Source organism: Nannobrachium achirus, assembly GCF_963921795.1.
Source record: "Nannobrachium achirus genome assembly, chromosome: 19".
Classification (NCBI taxonomy): Eukaryota; Metazoa; Chordata; class Actinopteri; order Myctophiformes; family Myctophidae; genus Nannobrachium; species Nannobrachium achirus.
In genome coordinates, this window is record NC_137826.1 from 33809624 (window position 1) to 33825459 (window position 15836).

At 38.7% G+C, this 15836-nt stretch overlaps 2 protein-coding genes across 2 annotated transcripts; one reads left to right on the forward strand and one right to left on the reverse strand.

Moving 5' to 3' along the window:
• The first annotated feature begins 479 nt into the window (after positions 1-479).
• Positions 480-8271, forward strand: npm1a (nucleophosmin 1a). Its single transcript, XM_080749035.1, has 11 exons — positions 480-643; positions 1690-1769; positions 2174-2293; positions 2963-3056; positions 3976-4097; positions 4187-4242; positions 4326-4389; positions 4525-4596; positions 5216-5320; positions 5735-5809; positions 7011-8271. The coding sequence occupies exons 1-11, from the start codon at positions 592-594 to the stop codon at positions 7059-7061; spliced, it is 891 nt and encodes a 296-aa protein (XP_080605161.1). The 5' UTR covers positions 480-591; the 3' UTR covers positions 7062-8271.
• A 1396-nt stretch (positions 8272-9667) lies between these two features.
• On the reverse strand, positions 9668-15629 carry LOC308304005 (claudin-7-A-like). The gene is made up of 4 exons (XM_080748558.1): positions 15313-15629; positions 12655-12819; positions 12457-12541; positions 9668-10309 (listed from the first exon to the last, which is right to left on the reverse strand). The coding sequence occupies exons 1-4, from the start codon at positions 15533-15535 to the stop codon at positions 10153-10155; spliced, it is 630 nt and encodes a 209-aa protein (XP_080604684.1). The 5' UTR covers positions 15536-15629; the 3' UTR covers positions 9668-10152.
• Between the last annotated feature and the right edge of the window lie 207 nt (positions 15630-15836).

Here is a 15836-nt window from a genome sequence, read left to right on the forward strand (position 1 = left end):
AAGCAACTTATGCTATCTGCTAAGTAAGTTGCTCCATTGACAGGCCATTCATGAAACATAAAAGTCCTATCTGATTCTATTAAACGACTATAAACTCACCAATATTGCAGCTGTCCTGAAAGTTTGGGTAACTCGTTTAATTCAAATCACTGTCCTCCAATTTCAAAACAGGTGGTCGTATTGCAGGACGTTGAGTGGTAGTGCTGAAGCCAGGCCTACACATGAAACCAAATGGTCCAAATGTCCCAAGGCCATTCCATTTGTACACACAGACACAGTTAAATACACACTGACACAATTGTACAGTGTAGATGAGGTCCGAGAATTAAAAAATAAAAATAGAATGTTTGATGACAGCTTTTTAGTTTACCTCGCGTCACCGGCCGGGGTGGCGGTAATGCACACGAAAGCGGTTTGCCAACCGCCATTAAAAATAAACGCAGAAGACCAACCAGGAAGCAGGAAGAGCATCCGCATCCGCACATTTCGCAGCAAAGTCCCACGTTGAGTACTGTTCAGTGTTCATTCTAGGCGCTAACACTAGCAGTGTTCTTTACAACTAGCAGGCTCTTCCACACAATCTCTACAACAATGAACGGCAGCATGGACGAGGGGCAGATGTCACCACAGACCTTTCTGTATGGTAAGAGATTGGCTTCCCAGATTGCATCAAGTTTAACAGCATTGATTTCATTTCATGTCAGCGTTTTACTGTCGCCTCTATCGGCATGACTGAATGAATGAGATACTGACTGCGGAGTAAACGGCAGCGCATGTTAGAGATGTGGAATAATGGTGTCCAGCAGAATTATATTATGAATATTGTTTAGTGATTACATCTCTATATTGAAATCTTTGCCATTTCACGCGTTTCTTCTACAGCCTTGTATTGACTCGGCTGTCTAGAAATGTTAACCACGTGGTTCCGCAACATGGCGTCCCGCGTTTCTGTTACTTGTGCACAGCACAGTTAACACTGCCAGTATAAGGACTTTACCACGCACTTTTAGTGTTTGACACTCGCCAACATAAACACCAAACTGCGATAGATGATGGTGTTTGCCATAAATGAGGGTATATTCCAAAGATTCGGGGAGCCATAATGGTTATTGTGTGGGTTCATTCCCACGTGGAGTGTCCTCAGTTAACCCTCATGGAGACCCACTAACCCAAGTTTCACCCATAGAGCTATGGTTGGACATCAGCTAGCTTCAAGTGACCAGAGATTGAGAATATTATTCATTACGTTTACAAATGAAATGATGGCGTAATATTTCGAGTGCCCTTTACCCAAAAGATACTCATCAAATCAGTGATTGATACAAATTGATACATGTGGCCTAATGTACATAATTATCTAAATTAAGTTTAGGGGTTTGTATATTATAATTAATCACATAAATCAAATGGGCTGTGCCTTAAGTGTTTTATATGCAATTATATTACAAACTTAACATAAATAAAATCCTGGTTTGTATTTTATATTTTTAAGCTCCAATTACGAGACTGTAACTGCTTGCAATGTTGTGACAGCTTTGTGTAAATAAAACCATTGAAACATTAAAGTAGGAAAGTTAACCTGTTAATGCACAGAACCTATTTACAAATTACTATATATGAACATGTCATGGTCATATTATTTTCTTTGTCTTATTGGCAAGTACTGACTGAACCTTTTTTTCCCACCAGGGTGTGTATTAGAATCTGGGAAGGAGGTTATATTCAATCCTGAGGATGATGACTTTGAGCATCAGCTGGACTTGAGAATGGTAAGTGTTAGAATAGTCAATTTGTTGGATAAAGTTTCTTAAATTGTGGGTATACATTTTTTACATAAACTATAATTAAAACTATTTGCATGACTGTATACCGTCTGAACTTTTACTTGTCTCAAAGGTATTGTCTAGTTCCTGCTGGGAAATCTAAATTCAAAAGCTGTATGTTTGAGAAGTAATTTAATTTAAAACATGTAAATGCAAGTTTGTGGCATTGAAGACAAAACTAAATAAATTATAGTGACATTTTACATTTACTATAATTAAACATTGGTACAACAAATTCCCAGGTATCGGCTCACCCCGAATACTAATAATTGGTATTGACCACTTAAATGTCAACCCCAACATAGAGAGCTTTTTCATCCAGGTTTGACATTGGTCCTTCACTTCCTTAGGCAATCGTGGACAGCACCACCAAGGATGAGCTTCACATCGTGGAGGTGGAAGGACAGGACATGGAGGGCCAGACGGTCAAGGCTGTGTTGGTTTCACTGAAGCCCTCTACATTGCCCAGTGTGAGTGTAAAAATCTTTTTCAGACAAATGTTGAAATACAACAGTGGTTTTCAACCTTTTTCATATCGAGGTCCATTACTTTTTTTGGGCTTTTGAGCCACGGGCCACCATTTGATGAGATTTAAGAATAGAATATTTTGTTGTTGTTGGATAAGATTTTGTCCACAATTCCATGCTGTATTTATGTTGATACCATAGAAGAGACAACAGGCAAAACATTGAGCAAAATAACAATTCGTTTACATTTTCTAATCGTGTAGACTTGTAAATTAAGTAATGCAGCCAGGTGTTTAACAATAATTTAACTCTTGAGAGCGTAAAATGAAACCAAATGGACCCAGGGTCCATTTTACGCTCTGAAGAGTTAAAATTTTATAAGGGTCCATTTGGTTACCAGCTCCATCATTTAGCTGGGGACCAACTGGAACCCCCTCAAGGACCACTGGTGGTCTCCAGACCACTGGTTGAGAACCACTGAAATGCAAGAGGGCTGCACAAAGCCTTTGTAGAATTACTGAAGCCTCAGTAGTACCTCATCAAGGAAATCTTGAAATATTCCTATATTTTTCACTTAGACACCTTAACTGTTGGGCACTCCAGACTTTAAAACATGAATGATATTCATCATTGTTACAACTTCAGTTTTCTGATTTATGTGTTGCAATGCAGGTGTGTCTTGGTGGTTTCAATATCACTCCCCCAGCTGTGTTCCGCCTCAAGGCTGGTTCTGGTCCAATTCATCTCAGTGGGCAGCACCTTGTCAGTGAGTATTATTACAGTATTACCAGGAATATGATTTGGAACTGTTTGCGAAAATATGACATTTACCAAGAATTTGCATTTGTCATAGATGACGCAAATAGTGATACTTGTTTAAAAATGAACGTATGCATGTATGCTGTGTGCATCATTGTAGTCCCAGGTTGGGGAGAACAGTCACAGGGGTACCGGTATTAAGGGAAATGTCCCACTGGCTCGATTGTCATGATCACTTGCCCCATAATTGTAACCACTAGCTCAGGACATTCGTTGGGTATTGATCCCCACGATAAGGAAAACAAATTTTATCCTGAGTTTCCCCCTGAAATAAAAATGCTTAATATCCCCCTAAAATAAACTAGCAGAAAACCTCACATCTGCTGCCTATTCCATATCATTTGTAAGTAATTAAATTGTATAACTAACTACTTTAACTAGCTACTATACAATTCTATAAAGCAAATGTTCAGTCATAATTAGAATTGTATCATATAACTGAATAAAAAGATTTGAAAAAGAATTATATTATCTAATTCTAAAAGTACCCCATTCAGAAGAGAATGGGGCACTATCTCATTTTGGGTCATAAGAACTTTGTTCCAAAAATAAACGCATAAGCCCCTCGATTTTGTCAGGCATGTGAAATTATATTTTCTTACTTTTCACCATTTTTCACCACCAGTTCATGTTTCAAATCCATAAGTTAAATGGATCTCCAAAGTAAAAAATAACTCTGACCCAGGGGGATGGCACCCTCTAGTGTCCTCTGCTCTATAAACATGTGCAGATTCCTTTTTGGTGGGTTATGTGTGCTAGTCTTGTTTTTAAGAACAGCTGAAGGAGATTCTTCCAGTAGAACCATCAGTAGAAGGGTTCTATATCACAATTTCACCATTTCATTGTGCTTGCCATCTTGTTGCTAGTGATGGGAAATGACCAATTTGACGAGGATAGTGATGATGATGAGGATGAAGAAGAGGAGGAAGATGTAGACGTGAAATCGTCCAAGAAAAGACCTGCACTGATGAAGGCTGTGCCTAAATCGGTTTGTATATATTTTACAGTTGGCTTAAAAATGTATCGGTATTCATCAGTATCTAAATTAAAATAAGCCATTTCTGTTCTTCTCAACAGAAAAAAATCAAAGTGGCGAACGATGATGATGGCGACGATGATGAAGACGATGATGAGTGGGTGTATAACTTAATCCACATATGCACTGTTAATAGTAACACCAGCAGATGATTTAAAATATTTATTTTCTTTTTTAAAGGGAGGATGATGAGGAAAGTGAGGAAGAAGAATCCCCAGCCAAGGTCAAGAAGACCGCTCCAAAGGCAAGGCACTATAACTGATGGTTTTATCAGTTATTAAACATGTTTGAACCCTACTGACTGCTCCTTGGAGTCTTGGACTTCTACTTGAACCTAGTGAGTTGGCTCGTTAACAGTTTGGTATGTCTTTGTTTACAGGCCAAGCCAGCCACACCAAAAGGCAAAGGCCCTGCTCAGAATGGGAAGAGTCCTAAACCCACTACACCTGGGGTAAATAATTTTCCTTTGTTTTGTCATGTTGTACACAGCATGCACACACTACAGAGCAACACACTTGCTCTGTTCCTTTCTATGTTTACTTGTAATGTAAGGTTAATCAATTAAAATCGAATTGGTTGCCAACAAATTCAGTAATCGATCGATTGCCAATGAGCCAAGCCAAGATGTTAGGGTGATGACCGATGGAGAATTGAGCTCTCTTTTCCCTTGCTGCTGAAAGTTGCATGTGTGTTGCCCGTGATGTGAACCTGTGTGTGTGTCTGTGGAAATTACTGGATACTGTAGACGGGCTCTAGATGTGATCAGAGCACTGAGCAGTAAATAGAAACCAGACTTTCCACAGGTACTGTGGAAGATCTGGTGATACGAGGCTACTTCTATGGAAGCATGGGAATCCAGTTGTGTGCATAAAAGTTCATAGCAGAACATATTGTCATGCGCATACAATACCATTTTTTTAACAACATTATTAAAATGAAATTATCGTGCTTCGAGAAGAACAAGATAAGATGGTGTTTATAAAAAAAAATGTGTAATATGCAAAATGTCTGTACAGTCTGTTTTATTGTGACATCTTAATTATTGAATGCTCATACTGTACTCTTTGCAGGCCAAAACTCCTAAAAATAAGACTAAGAGCCCCAAACCCCAGACTCCCAGTACACCATTAACATTTGAAGAAGCAAAAGCCAAGATGATGGAGGTGGTGAAGAAGGTTGGTGTCAGCAGTGGTCCCTTAAACAGGAATATAAGATCAATACAATGTGCTCTAAGGACGGCACTCCCCAGTAATACTATTTAACTAATTTAGTGCCCATGAAATTAACGGATTATAAAGTATCTATATCTATAAAGTATATAAATTGTATCAAATTGATCTTATATCCCTTAAACAGGAATATAAGATCAATACAATGTGCTCTAAGGACGGCACTCCCCAGTAATACTATTTAATACCATATGAATGTGACAGGCATGGCGCAATGTTAATTTTATTCAGAGAAATGCCCTCGAATTTGATTATTCTCTTCATTTAATACAACTTAAATTGAATTCTTGGATTTATTATTGTCTTGTAACTTGCATAAAACCTGTTTTGCATGTTCATTTTTTTCTTCTTCCATTACAGGGAGTTGGACTGCCAAAACTCCAGCCCAAGTTTGAGAACTTTGCAAAGAATGGCTTCAGAGTGTCAGACCCCAAGGTATAGTTAATGGAGATTTATCGGTTAGGTTTTTATGTAAGCATTCATCATTGCAGCACAGGCAGTAATGACGTTTTCTTTGGTGACCTGTTAATACTCATTAATATGTGACAAGCTCTCAATGCTAAGGATCATTTTAATTGTGACTCTTCTTACATACTATAAATCAATGCTAAGGATCATTTTAATTGTGACTCTTCTTACATACAATAAATCTCTACCACTAGGTTTGGGTAGGGTCCATTAATTGTTATGCATTTGCTTAATCACAGAATGCATTTTGATTGGTACTTGTTTGTGAATGTGCAGTGTCTGCCAGGCATTTAGTACATTTTGAACGACCGAAAAGACATGTCAGAATTTCATGACAATAACATTATGTAGAGAAATACGATAAGACATGTTGTATTTCCCCTGTTGAAGACCTAATATACTGTGTATGATCTCACGTGTTCCGAACAATTGGATTTGGATTCCAAATCTATAAATGGCATCTTTAATGCCTCATTTATTGAAAATTACGTTTTCTGTCATGACTTGTGCATGCGGTCAGTTACAAATGTTGTTTTTGTTGCCATGCAACAGAGTGTAAATTATCCTTCATGCTGGCAAGTCAAAAGAATAACTATGTGCTACTCTGGTTTCATAAGGAAATGCATAGATTGTGATTTGCTTGATTCAAGATTGGGATATCCAAACAGCGTAGGACCCCCACCGGCTCAGCTCCTTCATAATCTATTTAATATGTGCAGCCCCTAGGGCTGCATATATTAAATAATATGAGTAATATGAGACTAGATATCGTCTGGTATTTTGGATATTGTAATATATTATCACTTGAGCTATATTTCATGCTTTTGACATTCTTTTCAAAATTGGCAACAAGAAAAATGACAAAAGAAATCATCACAATACAATATTATAGTCACAATGTTGCTTTTGAGGTATTGCTTGATGCAGTCCAGGCTAGGTGAATGGTGTAACTTGGTACAAAGATAAGAGATTGTCAGCCACTTAATCAGACCATGGTTTCGAGGTGACATTTCACTGTCATCAGAACGTATTTATTATCAAATGAAGCTCCTTTAGGTCCACCACATAAACAGGAGTGGAATTAAATGAGAAATGTTTACGTTATGTTTGCTCCAACATCTATGGTGAACATGTTGACCAATACTGTCATGTGTTTATTTTCCGATAGATTGTTGCTGACTTGTGGAAGTGGAGGCAGACTGTGACTGATGCTAAATAATGTGGTCCAGGGATTTTCACTTCCTTCATCTCCCTCCTTACATATTCTTCCTCGCAAACCTTCTGGAGTCTCAGCCAGTGCCTCGTCTTTCCCATTGTATCCGTTCCAAGTTGAGTCCAGCTCCCACCACCCTGCTGTATCAGAGACTAGAGAGGAACCGATGCCATGTGTATATGAACACAACAGGGCAGTGACCCTGTAAAGTCCTGTCTTTGAACTACCCTCTCGGGTGGTACGCAGTATGTGGATATTGTTCCAGGTTTTATCGGATCAGGAGATCCAACTTGGAAAGTTGCATATGTGGCTTCTTTATTATTGTATTGTATGGCACCTAAGAAAGCATGCAGGAACTGCCCAAGGCTTTCCGTTGTCTTTGGTTGATTGGGCCTCATGCAGGATCTGTGCGAGCACAAATTCTGGCATCAATTCCTGAGTGCAGTTTTAATAACCAAACACCAACCAACTTGAGACACCGGTCTTATTTCTTTTCTTGAATTAATTTCAGTTCATTCAATTATTTTGTTCAAATTGTCATTTCACATAGAAACCAACTAATGGCCATTGCATAGTAAAATCTGTAATTAACAACTTTGCCGTCCATTATTCTATTTAATCAAGATAAAGCGTTCCATCACCATAAAATTTGGCCTTTGCAATCTAGGTCAGGCACATGTGTGGAAGTTGGGTGTGGCCTCTTGGTTCAGTTGCCAATTTTATATTAACATTTGAGATTAAGAAAATGTTACGTTTGTAAAATGCCATTCCATGTTAAGAGTGTATTTAATTTTGCTTTGCTTTGTGGGCTCAGTTTTAATGAATGATTGTGCGAGTCAATTGAAAACATTTACTGTAGTGTTGATCCCTTTGTACACTTTGAAAGGAAGATTGTTTTCTTTATGAAGGGGGGCGAGCGAGCTATAAAGTAAAACTGTACTTATGTCAGAATCGGATTATGGAGGCTTCTCACAGCAACACTTCCAATTATTATGACCCACTCGCCTACAGGTCTTTCAAGGCGCTTGCGTTTAATCATTCATTTTCTGTTGCTGTTTAACAAAATGTAACCATGTTAAGATTCAAGATTTGATCTATTGTTGCTGTAAATTAGATTTTTATAGCCATGTGCTGCTGTTCTTTTAGTACCACAATGAAGGTTACAGGAAGTAAATTGTTCACTGCTTTGTTTAATAAATATATTGACTTCCCAAGATTTCAAGCTTCAGTAATGTATTTGAGAAGTGCATGTAAGCTAAATTCTGATAATCAATTCTCTGCATCCAATGGAACACGCCACATGATGCATGCAGACCAGAATTGGGACAAAACCCACCACAGTAAAATTAGACATAATTAGTCGTCTGCTAGAGCTAGAGGGAAAGGGATCCCATTTGCCACCTGGTTCTGGGACATAACCCCCTACCAAATTATAAGAAACAGACACATTTGGAAAGAATCAACCAAAAACTAAAGCAAATTGGAACGTGATTTTGAAAACATGACTTCTGCTGGGTGAAGTACAGCAATGTGCAAGCACAGCAGTAAGATGTGAGGTCTTATGACAGGAAAAGGAAATCCAATGGAATACAAGAAATCATCCATGTATTCCCACACCATCTACAAAACGTATATACAGCCCACACACACCCGGTAACCATTGCAATGTTGTTACTGGCCTTATACATGCATGTGACACCGGCCATCCTTTAACATACATTTTGTTCTTGTGGTAGCTGTTATTCTAAACCGACAAAATAGTATGTAAAAAAAATCTGATTTAACATCCATATAAATTTTATTTATTAAATTCCACATTTTGTATATCAGTGTGTTGCCTATGTACACCACAAGATGGCAATAAAGCCAAAGGACTTTAAAATATTTTCATTGGGACGCTCAAGTTCCTTGTGTGAACCATTTGGTGTGGCCGGCTGTCACACAGATCCGGTTTGGCAGCATCTTATAGGCTCCTTCCCAGTGTGCAAGTTTGAGCAAGGATTACAACTCCTAAACATTGTTCTATCAAAAGACAACTGGAAAGGCTAAAATGTTGAACAGGTCATTGTGTTTCATCCACTTCAACTATGGTGGTAAAACATATGGAAAATTAAAAAGCTAAGATCTTAGATATTGAACAAACCGTTTAATTGAGTTCTACTCAACAAGACAAAGTTAACACTCCCCTCTTCACTGAATGTCATCGGTTTGATGACAATGAGGACTGGGTGCTGCTTTGCATCAACAATGTCAATCAAAATGTACATGAGCCAATTAAATAGACAATTTCATACTTGTGATTCCTTCATTTTGAAAATGTGTCTCGTATCCTCCATTTGGCAGTGAAGAATTTGCATGAATCAATGACAGTACAACGTTCAGTTTTATTTTATGTACATCATGAAATAATCAAATTCCTAACACATTACATTTTGGTAAGAGTGGAAATAGTTATGGCAGTAACCATTCAGGCACACAATGGTGCTTAATTAACCTGACAATTGGTATTACAGTCTGACAACAAACGCTTTGGCAATCATAAGGCAAAGGCTGGGTATAATAGCTGTACTACTGGATTCCACTTAGGCAATTGAGAGTTGATGCCACAGTGCCATTATGGTCGGTTGACATTTGAATTAAAATCATAAAATGAAGTCAAGGAGAAATGAGGCACAAACAACAAGCCATGTCACATTTGTTCAGAGCATGCACACTCAGTGTGCTAACCAGGCTGTTTACTGTAGCATGTGAAAAAAGGCTACATGGCAATTTTAAACATACAGTAGTTATACTGAAGTGTGTCAAAAGGCAATACAATTGCCATCTAAAAAACAAAACAAATAATAATAAAGCCTCTTCTGATTATCAGTCACTCCACTCAACTTGAACAGGGAACGCAAGTTGAAGTAAACATGAGCTGTGATCTAAATGTGTCGTTGTGTGTTCAAATAACATTACAATAAAAACAGCAACATAAAAAATAAAGCCTGCACTGTACATTGCGACTAGAATAACATACTTAAAACCATACTTAAAACCATATATCGAGTTGGACCAGTGTAGATGTGAAAGCTCCAGGCACTGGCTACCATCCTGTTCAAACGTATTCCTTGGAGCTGCTGGGGGGTCTGTTAGAGATGGGGTATTTGGGTGAAGGTTTGCCCCTGGGGCAGGATGCCGCCAGCATGCCACCCCCGACCACATCCAGGAAAGCTCCGGCCCAGGCGATGAAGATGGCTGACCCAAATTCATACCTGCAGAGTTGGTGGGAAACAAGTTGATGTCAAATTAATTCAAATTTTATGTGTGCAATTCATGCCATCATGATGAAATATAGAGTTCGGGGAGTTAAGTTTGGCCTGGGGCCAATTTCTTTTCAAAGCCATTAGACGGTGGGCTTGAACATAATAAAGGGCTAATTTAAGAGCTGGAACTTGCAACAGACCGCCTATATATTGCTATACAAGTTAATAAAGATGTGTGGTATAAGTGCATACTGAGAAGTGTGTGTGTGTGTGTGTGTGTGTGTGTGTGTGTGTGTGTGTGTGTGTGTGTGTGTGTGTGTGTGTGTGTGTGTGTGTGTGTGTGTGTGTGTGTGTGAGTGAGTGTGTGAGAGAGAGAGAGAGAGAGAGAGAGAGAGAGAGAGAGTAAATGTTACAGGTGCAGATAGAAATGCTTGTGTAATCATTTTGTGCAGACCACATCCTTGGAGGACGTTTAGTTCATTAAAAAAGTTAAAGAGCTCATTTTATCTTGGATAGACAGTATGGAGAGAAACAGTGTATTGTAGGCATATTTTACTTGAACACAGGAGAACACTTTCACCCAGAAGTTTAAAGAGGAACATTGACACAGTGAAAACAGGACATTCACAGAGAAATGGAAAGATAACTATTCTTGCATTCTAGCCGTTTCATCGATATCTGTTTTCTGTCCACATCCTACCTATTAATTCCACTAGAGCTGCACCTATTGATTATTTTCTTAGCAATTAATCTATCGATGACATTTTTGAATATATATATTTTTTTTTATACACAAACCGATTCACTTCTTATACTTAAATCACGTTCCAAACTTTCTTTTGAAGCATTTCGCCTATAATGGACATGCCCGATATGGGTATTGATTAATTAATTTCAAATATTTTATAAATTGATTACATTGAATAGTTCAATTTAACAGTGGCACCTAGACTAGGGCTGTCACGATTATGACATTTTACATGACGATTAATTTTCTCTCAAATAATTGCGATTTAACGATAACGATCGATAACGATTTAATTGTGTTTTTGTCATTGACAATTACATTTCTGTTTGGCTTTTAGGCTTTGAAGTTGCATATGGTAGATATGACACATAACCTAGATATACAAAGAAATTACTGACATAATTTTTGACAACTTTATACTTAAAAAATAACATTGATAGTGGAAATAGACGATCTACAAGCTCACAACGCGCGTTGTGAGCTTGTAGATCTACTATTTCCACTATTTTTTACTGGAAACGATTATGACGATTATGAAAAATAATCACGATGATGTCAAATAACCACGATTAGACGATTATGTAATAATTGTGACAGCCCTACCCTAGACCCCACGTTGAGGGGTTGTGTGCCACAGTGCACCCTGCAGCCTAATGTGTGACTGTGTCTGTCATTCCACGCTCAAAATGGATCAAATATAATTAACCATTATTCAGGTGAGGGTAGATGCTCTATATGTGGGATAGTCCGTCAGATATTTTAAATTATTTACAAAATATTAGATTCACAAAATAATTTGCCGGAATATTATCACAGGCAGGCTAGTTCTTGTCCATGGGCTGTCTGTTGACTACCACTAAACCAATCAATGAAACAAACATCAAATGAAAATATCAGGAATGGTGAACAGGAACATTATGAATGGGTGCATGATGTAGAAATGCCCATTTACCTCTCATAATGCATAGTTTATATACTCTGTCATACAACAGTGTTATGGAAATAATTTATCTACAAGCTCACATGTTAGAGTGACACCATTGTATGACAAAGCCATTGTATGTCAAAGTATAAATCAGTCACAATTATTACATAATCAATTATTTGAGGTAATCGTTATTATTTTTGCATAATCGTCATAATCGTTTCCATGTTGAGAAATGTTCATATAGTGGAAATAGCAGATCTACAAGCTCACAACGTATAAAGTTGTCAAATACGTCAGTAATTTCTTTGTATATTTAGGTTATGTGTCATGTCTGCCATGTGCAACTTCAAAGCCTACAAGCCAAACAGAAATGTATTTGTCAACGACCAAAACACAATGAAATTATTTGAGTCACAATTAATCGTCATGTAAAATGTAATTATCGTGACAGCCCTAAATCAGACTTGACTCTGGACTTACTTGGTATTGACGGGAGTGAATGGATTGTAGAACGCCTGGATGATGTTGTGGGCAAACCAAGAGCAGGCGATGATCGCACTCAGAGCTGTGGAAAGGTGGAGAAAAACAACATCTTAATGACTGAGAATGAAAATAGATGAATGAAAAAAGAACAAACAAACAAATACAAAATAAAAGTATAAAAGTAGAGCTTCTTACATCCAAGCAGAAGGATGATGCCGCCAGCCATGGCAGTGCGGGACTTTTTTATCTTGTCGTCTCCTCCACAGGTGGTGCACTTCATTCCCATAGTAGCCACACCTAGTCCTGCCACCGTTACAATGATGCCTACGACCATGAGGGCACGGGTAGCTTGAAGGGCACCTGGGTAGGTGAAAGGGGAGGGTTTAGACAATCAAGTCATGTGACAAAAATCAAGCACCCGTAACAACAACAACAACTGACTGGTGTGTGATATTCATTTCTGGAGTCAACGGCACAAAACAGCATCCTAAAAAGCATCAAGGCCACAGGAGGATTGTTTAAATATTTTAACACAAGAATTATATTAAGTGTACTCTGATAAACCAGTGGTTCTCAAAGTGGATTCCAGGGGCTCCTTTATGGGGGTCTAAAATGGACCCATACAAGTCTGTAACTCTGACAGTGTACAAATGGAACCAAAGGGGGAGAACTTGAAATTTGATAAAAACTGTGATAAACCATTTGAGGAAAGAGGAAACATAAACCAGTTAAAATATTCAGTAACATTTTGTACACTCAAGTTGAATTTACACTTGCAAAGGAGTGAGGAGTTGTTCAGTAAAATTCCTGTGAACAACTCTTCACTGCCACTCCCCACCCCACCCCCATGCAGAAAACGGCCTCTAACCGGAAGCCCAGTGAAACTCTCTTGGCTTTTGGGTGTAGGTTGTCATGTCAGAAAGAACAGGTCTAACCAGTTAAGCGCATATACAGTCTCAGGTTTCACTCCGACCAAGACAAGACACTCCCTCTGTGTACTGCGCACAACCTGCCTTTCAACAGGTGGATTTCCCCCTTCAGCTTGATTCTACCATTAAAATCAAACACAGGCCTGGCCTGTGTATCCAGTGGCACATTTCAGTAAAGTAGATCTTATGATCATGGCTTCACATCTGCATCTATCTAACAAAAAGACAAGTAGTGAAGTAAAACAATGATACTTTCCCATTTTGTATTGTGCTCAAGCCTGAGGCTCCATTCTAAAAGATACCATTTGAGGGATTCCACTAGTCATAATAGTAGTCACATTTATTTATTTATGGCCCTGCTCCATTATGGTGAAAGCTTTAATCACACCACATTTATCAAGGTTGGCTTGTGTTCGTGTTTACAGAGGCGATAAGAGGTGATAAGATATATTGTTTTACAGACACCTTATCAAATGTTTTGATAAGTCAAACTCAAATGGTTTTACAGACACTAAAATATAGGAAATTGGTATATCTAAGCTCACTCAAATGTTTAAATCCTGGACAGCTACAAATATGCCTTGGCTGAAGGTGAAAGAACAAACAAATGAATACAATAACTGAAACAGATACACAAAATCTTATCTTACAAATTACAATCATTTGAAGGTACTGGTAGTGATGAACACAATGGTAGATTATAGTAGTAGTTGCTTCCATTGATGGGTTAGGTAACGTCATGTTGTATTTTGTGTTAAAAGAATTAGGTGTGTATGGTTGTTTGGTTCTGTCTACATACAGTAACTGACACAAACAGCACACAGCTAAAAGGGAGTCTGGGAGTAAAGGGAACAGCAGTTTGAATAGTTACTTTGTCAAATCACCTTTAATTCGTTGTATTTTGTTTCTATGGAGTGCATAGAAACAAAATCTCTCGCATCTGGAGTGTCCATTGCAGACAGTAACCCTACCACATGAAAATCAGTTCCAACAGCTGCACAATGTGAAGGAATTTTATGTAAATTACTGTAGGGTATGTGACACCAGTCAAATTCATACATCAACCCAGTAGGGTATGCAATGTATCCATGTTGACAAAACAGTGGTCTATAGGCTGTGATGTTTTGCCTAACAATGTCCCACCCTGGCCCTTATCTAGGCCTAACACCTAGAGCAGGGTTTGTTCTCAATCCCTTCAGAGGAATTGCCATAATACAGGTAAAGGACAATGGGCACTAGATAATCATTACCTAGAATCTAGTTGCCTGACAAGTCAGACACATTTACTGAAACCAACTCATTTTGGCTTTCTCTTTGTGGCAATGACAGTGGAATATTCTCCTATGCCCTGGCTTTAAGTTTGTTAAGTAGGATAGCCTACTGGTTTTACCCTAAAATGACAGGTGAGGACCCCTACAGTAGGCTAGTATGCCTAATATTGCCTACACAATACAAGAAAGTCCTGTGAGTGCAGCTGCAGTGTCATGGGGACTGGGTTAATGAGTAGGCCTTGGTTACAGGAGTCAGGCCTAGTTGTTACAAGATCCACTCTCAGCTCTAGTAGAGAAGAAAGCAGCACAGTTTAATTCTTCCGATTGAAGAACACCAGAAAAAAAGATGAAGAAACAAAAATAAATAGATTTGTACTTTAGGCCTTTTTGGTTCGTGCCTGCACAACAGGTGCACATGATTTACATAATTGCAGTTATTTCAGCAATGCTGTTCTGCTACTCTCTGGAAAGAATGGATGAATAGGCCAGTTGTTCTCAAAACTTTTTCATGTCAAGGACCCCCAAACCAACTAGCCCGGAAAGATATCCCAGGGACCCCCATAAGAGAAGATTACAGACCCATAAGGACACATTTAGTTCCTAAATATCATTTATCTGGGGACCCCCTGGAACTCCCGAAAATATTCACTTACTGTCCAGTTGCAGAATGGAGTCGTAGACCTTGCATTGGATCTGGCCTGTGCTCTGGAACGCACAGGACATCCACAGCCCCGAGTACATGGCCACCGCCGTGATGATGTTGTCGCCGACGTACGCAGACATCTTCCACTGAGGCAAGATTGTGCCGATTATTAATCCGATTAAGCCCAATAACGATAGGGCAAATCCCAAAATCTGCATCCCGGAGTTGGCCATTTTAAAGTTCTTCGCTCAAAGACAAAAAAACTGTCCACCTGCTGAAAAGATGATCCTCAAATCCTCAATCTGATGGGGTTGAAAAAAATCGTTTTACTCTTTCCAAAGAAAAGGTTTCCTGAAGATACCTAAGTATTCAGAAAGTTACTTCCTTGTCCTTCCCCAATAAGTTGTGAAAGCTGCAGTCAGAGATGTGTTCGCTAATACAACCGGAGACAACTGTTCCTAGACGCACCTGTTCCTCTGCCGCACCTTCAATGGAGAAGAAGGGTCGGGGACGAGCATTTATTTTTTAGGCGGT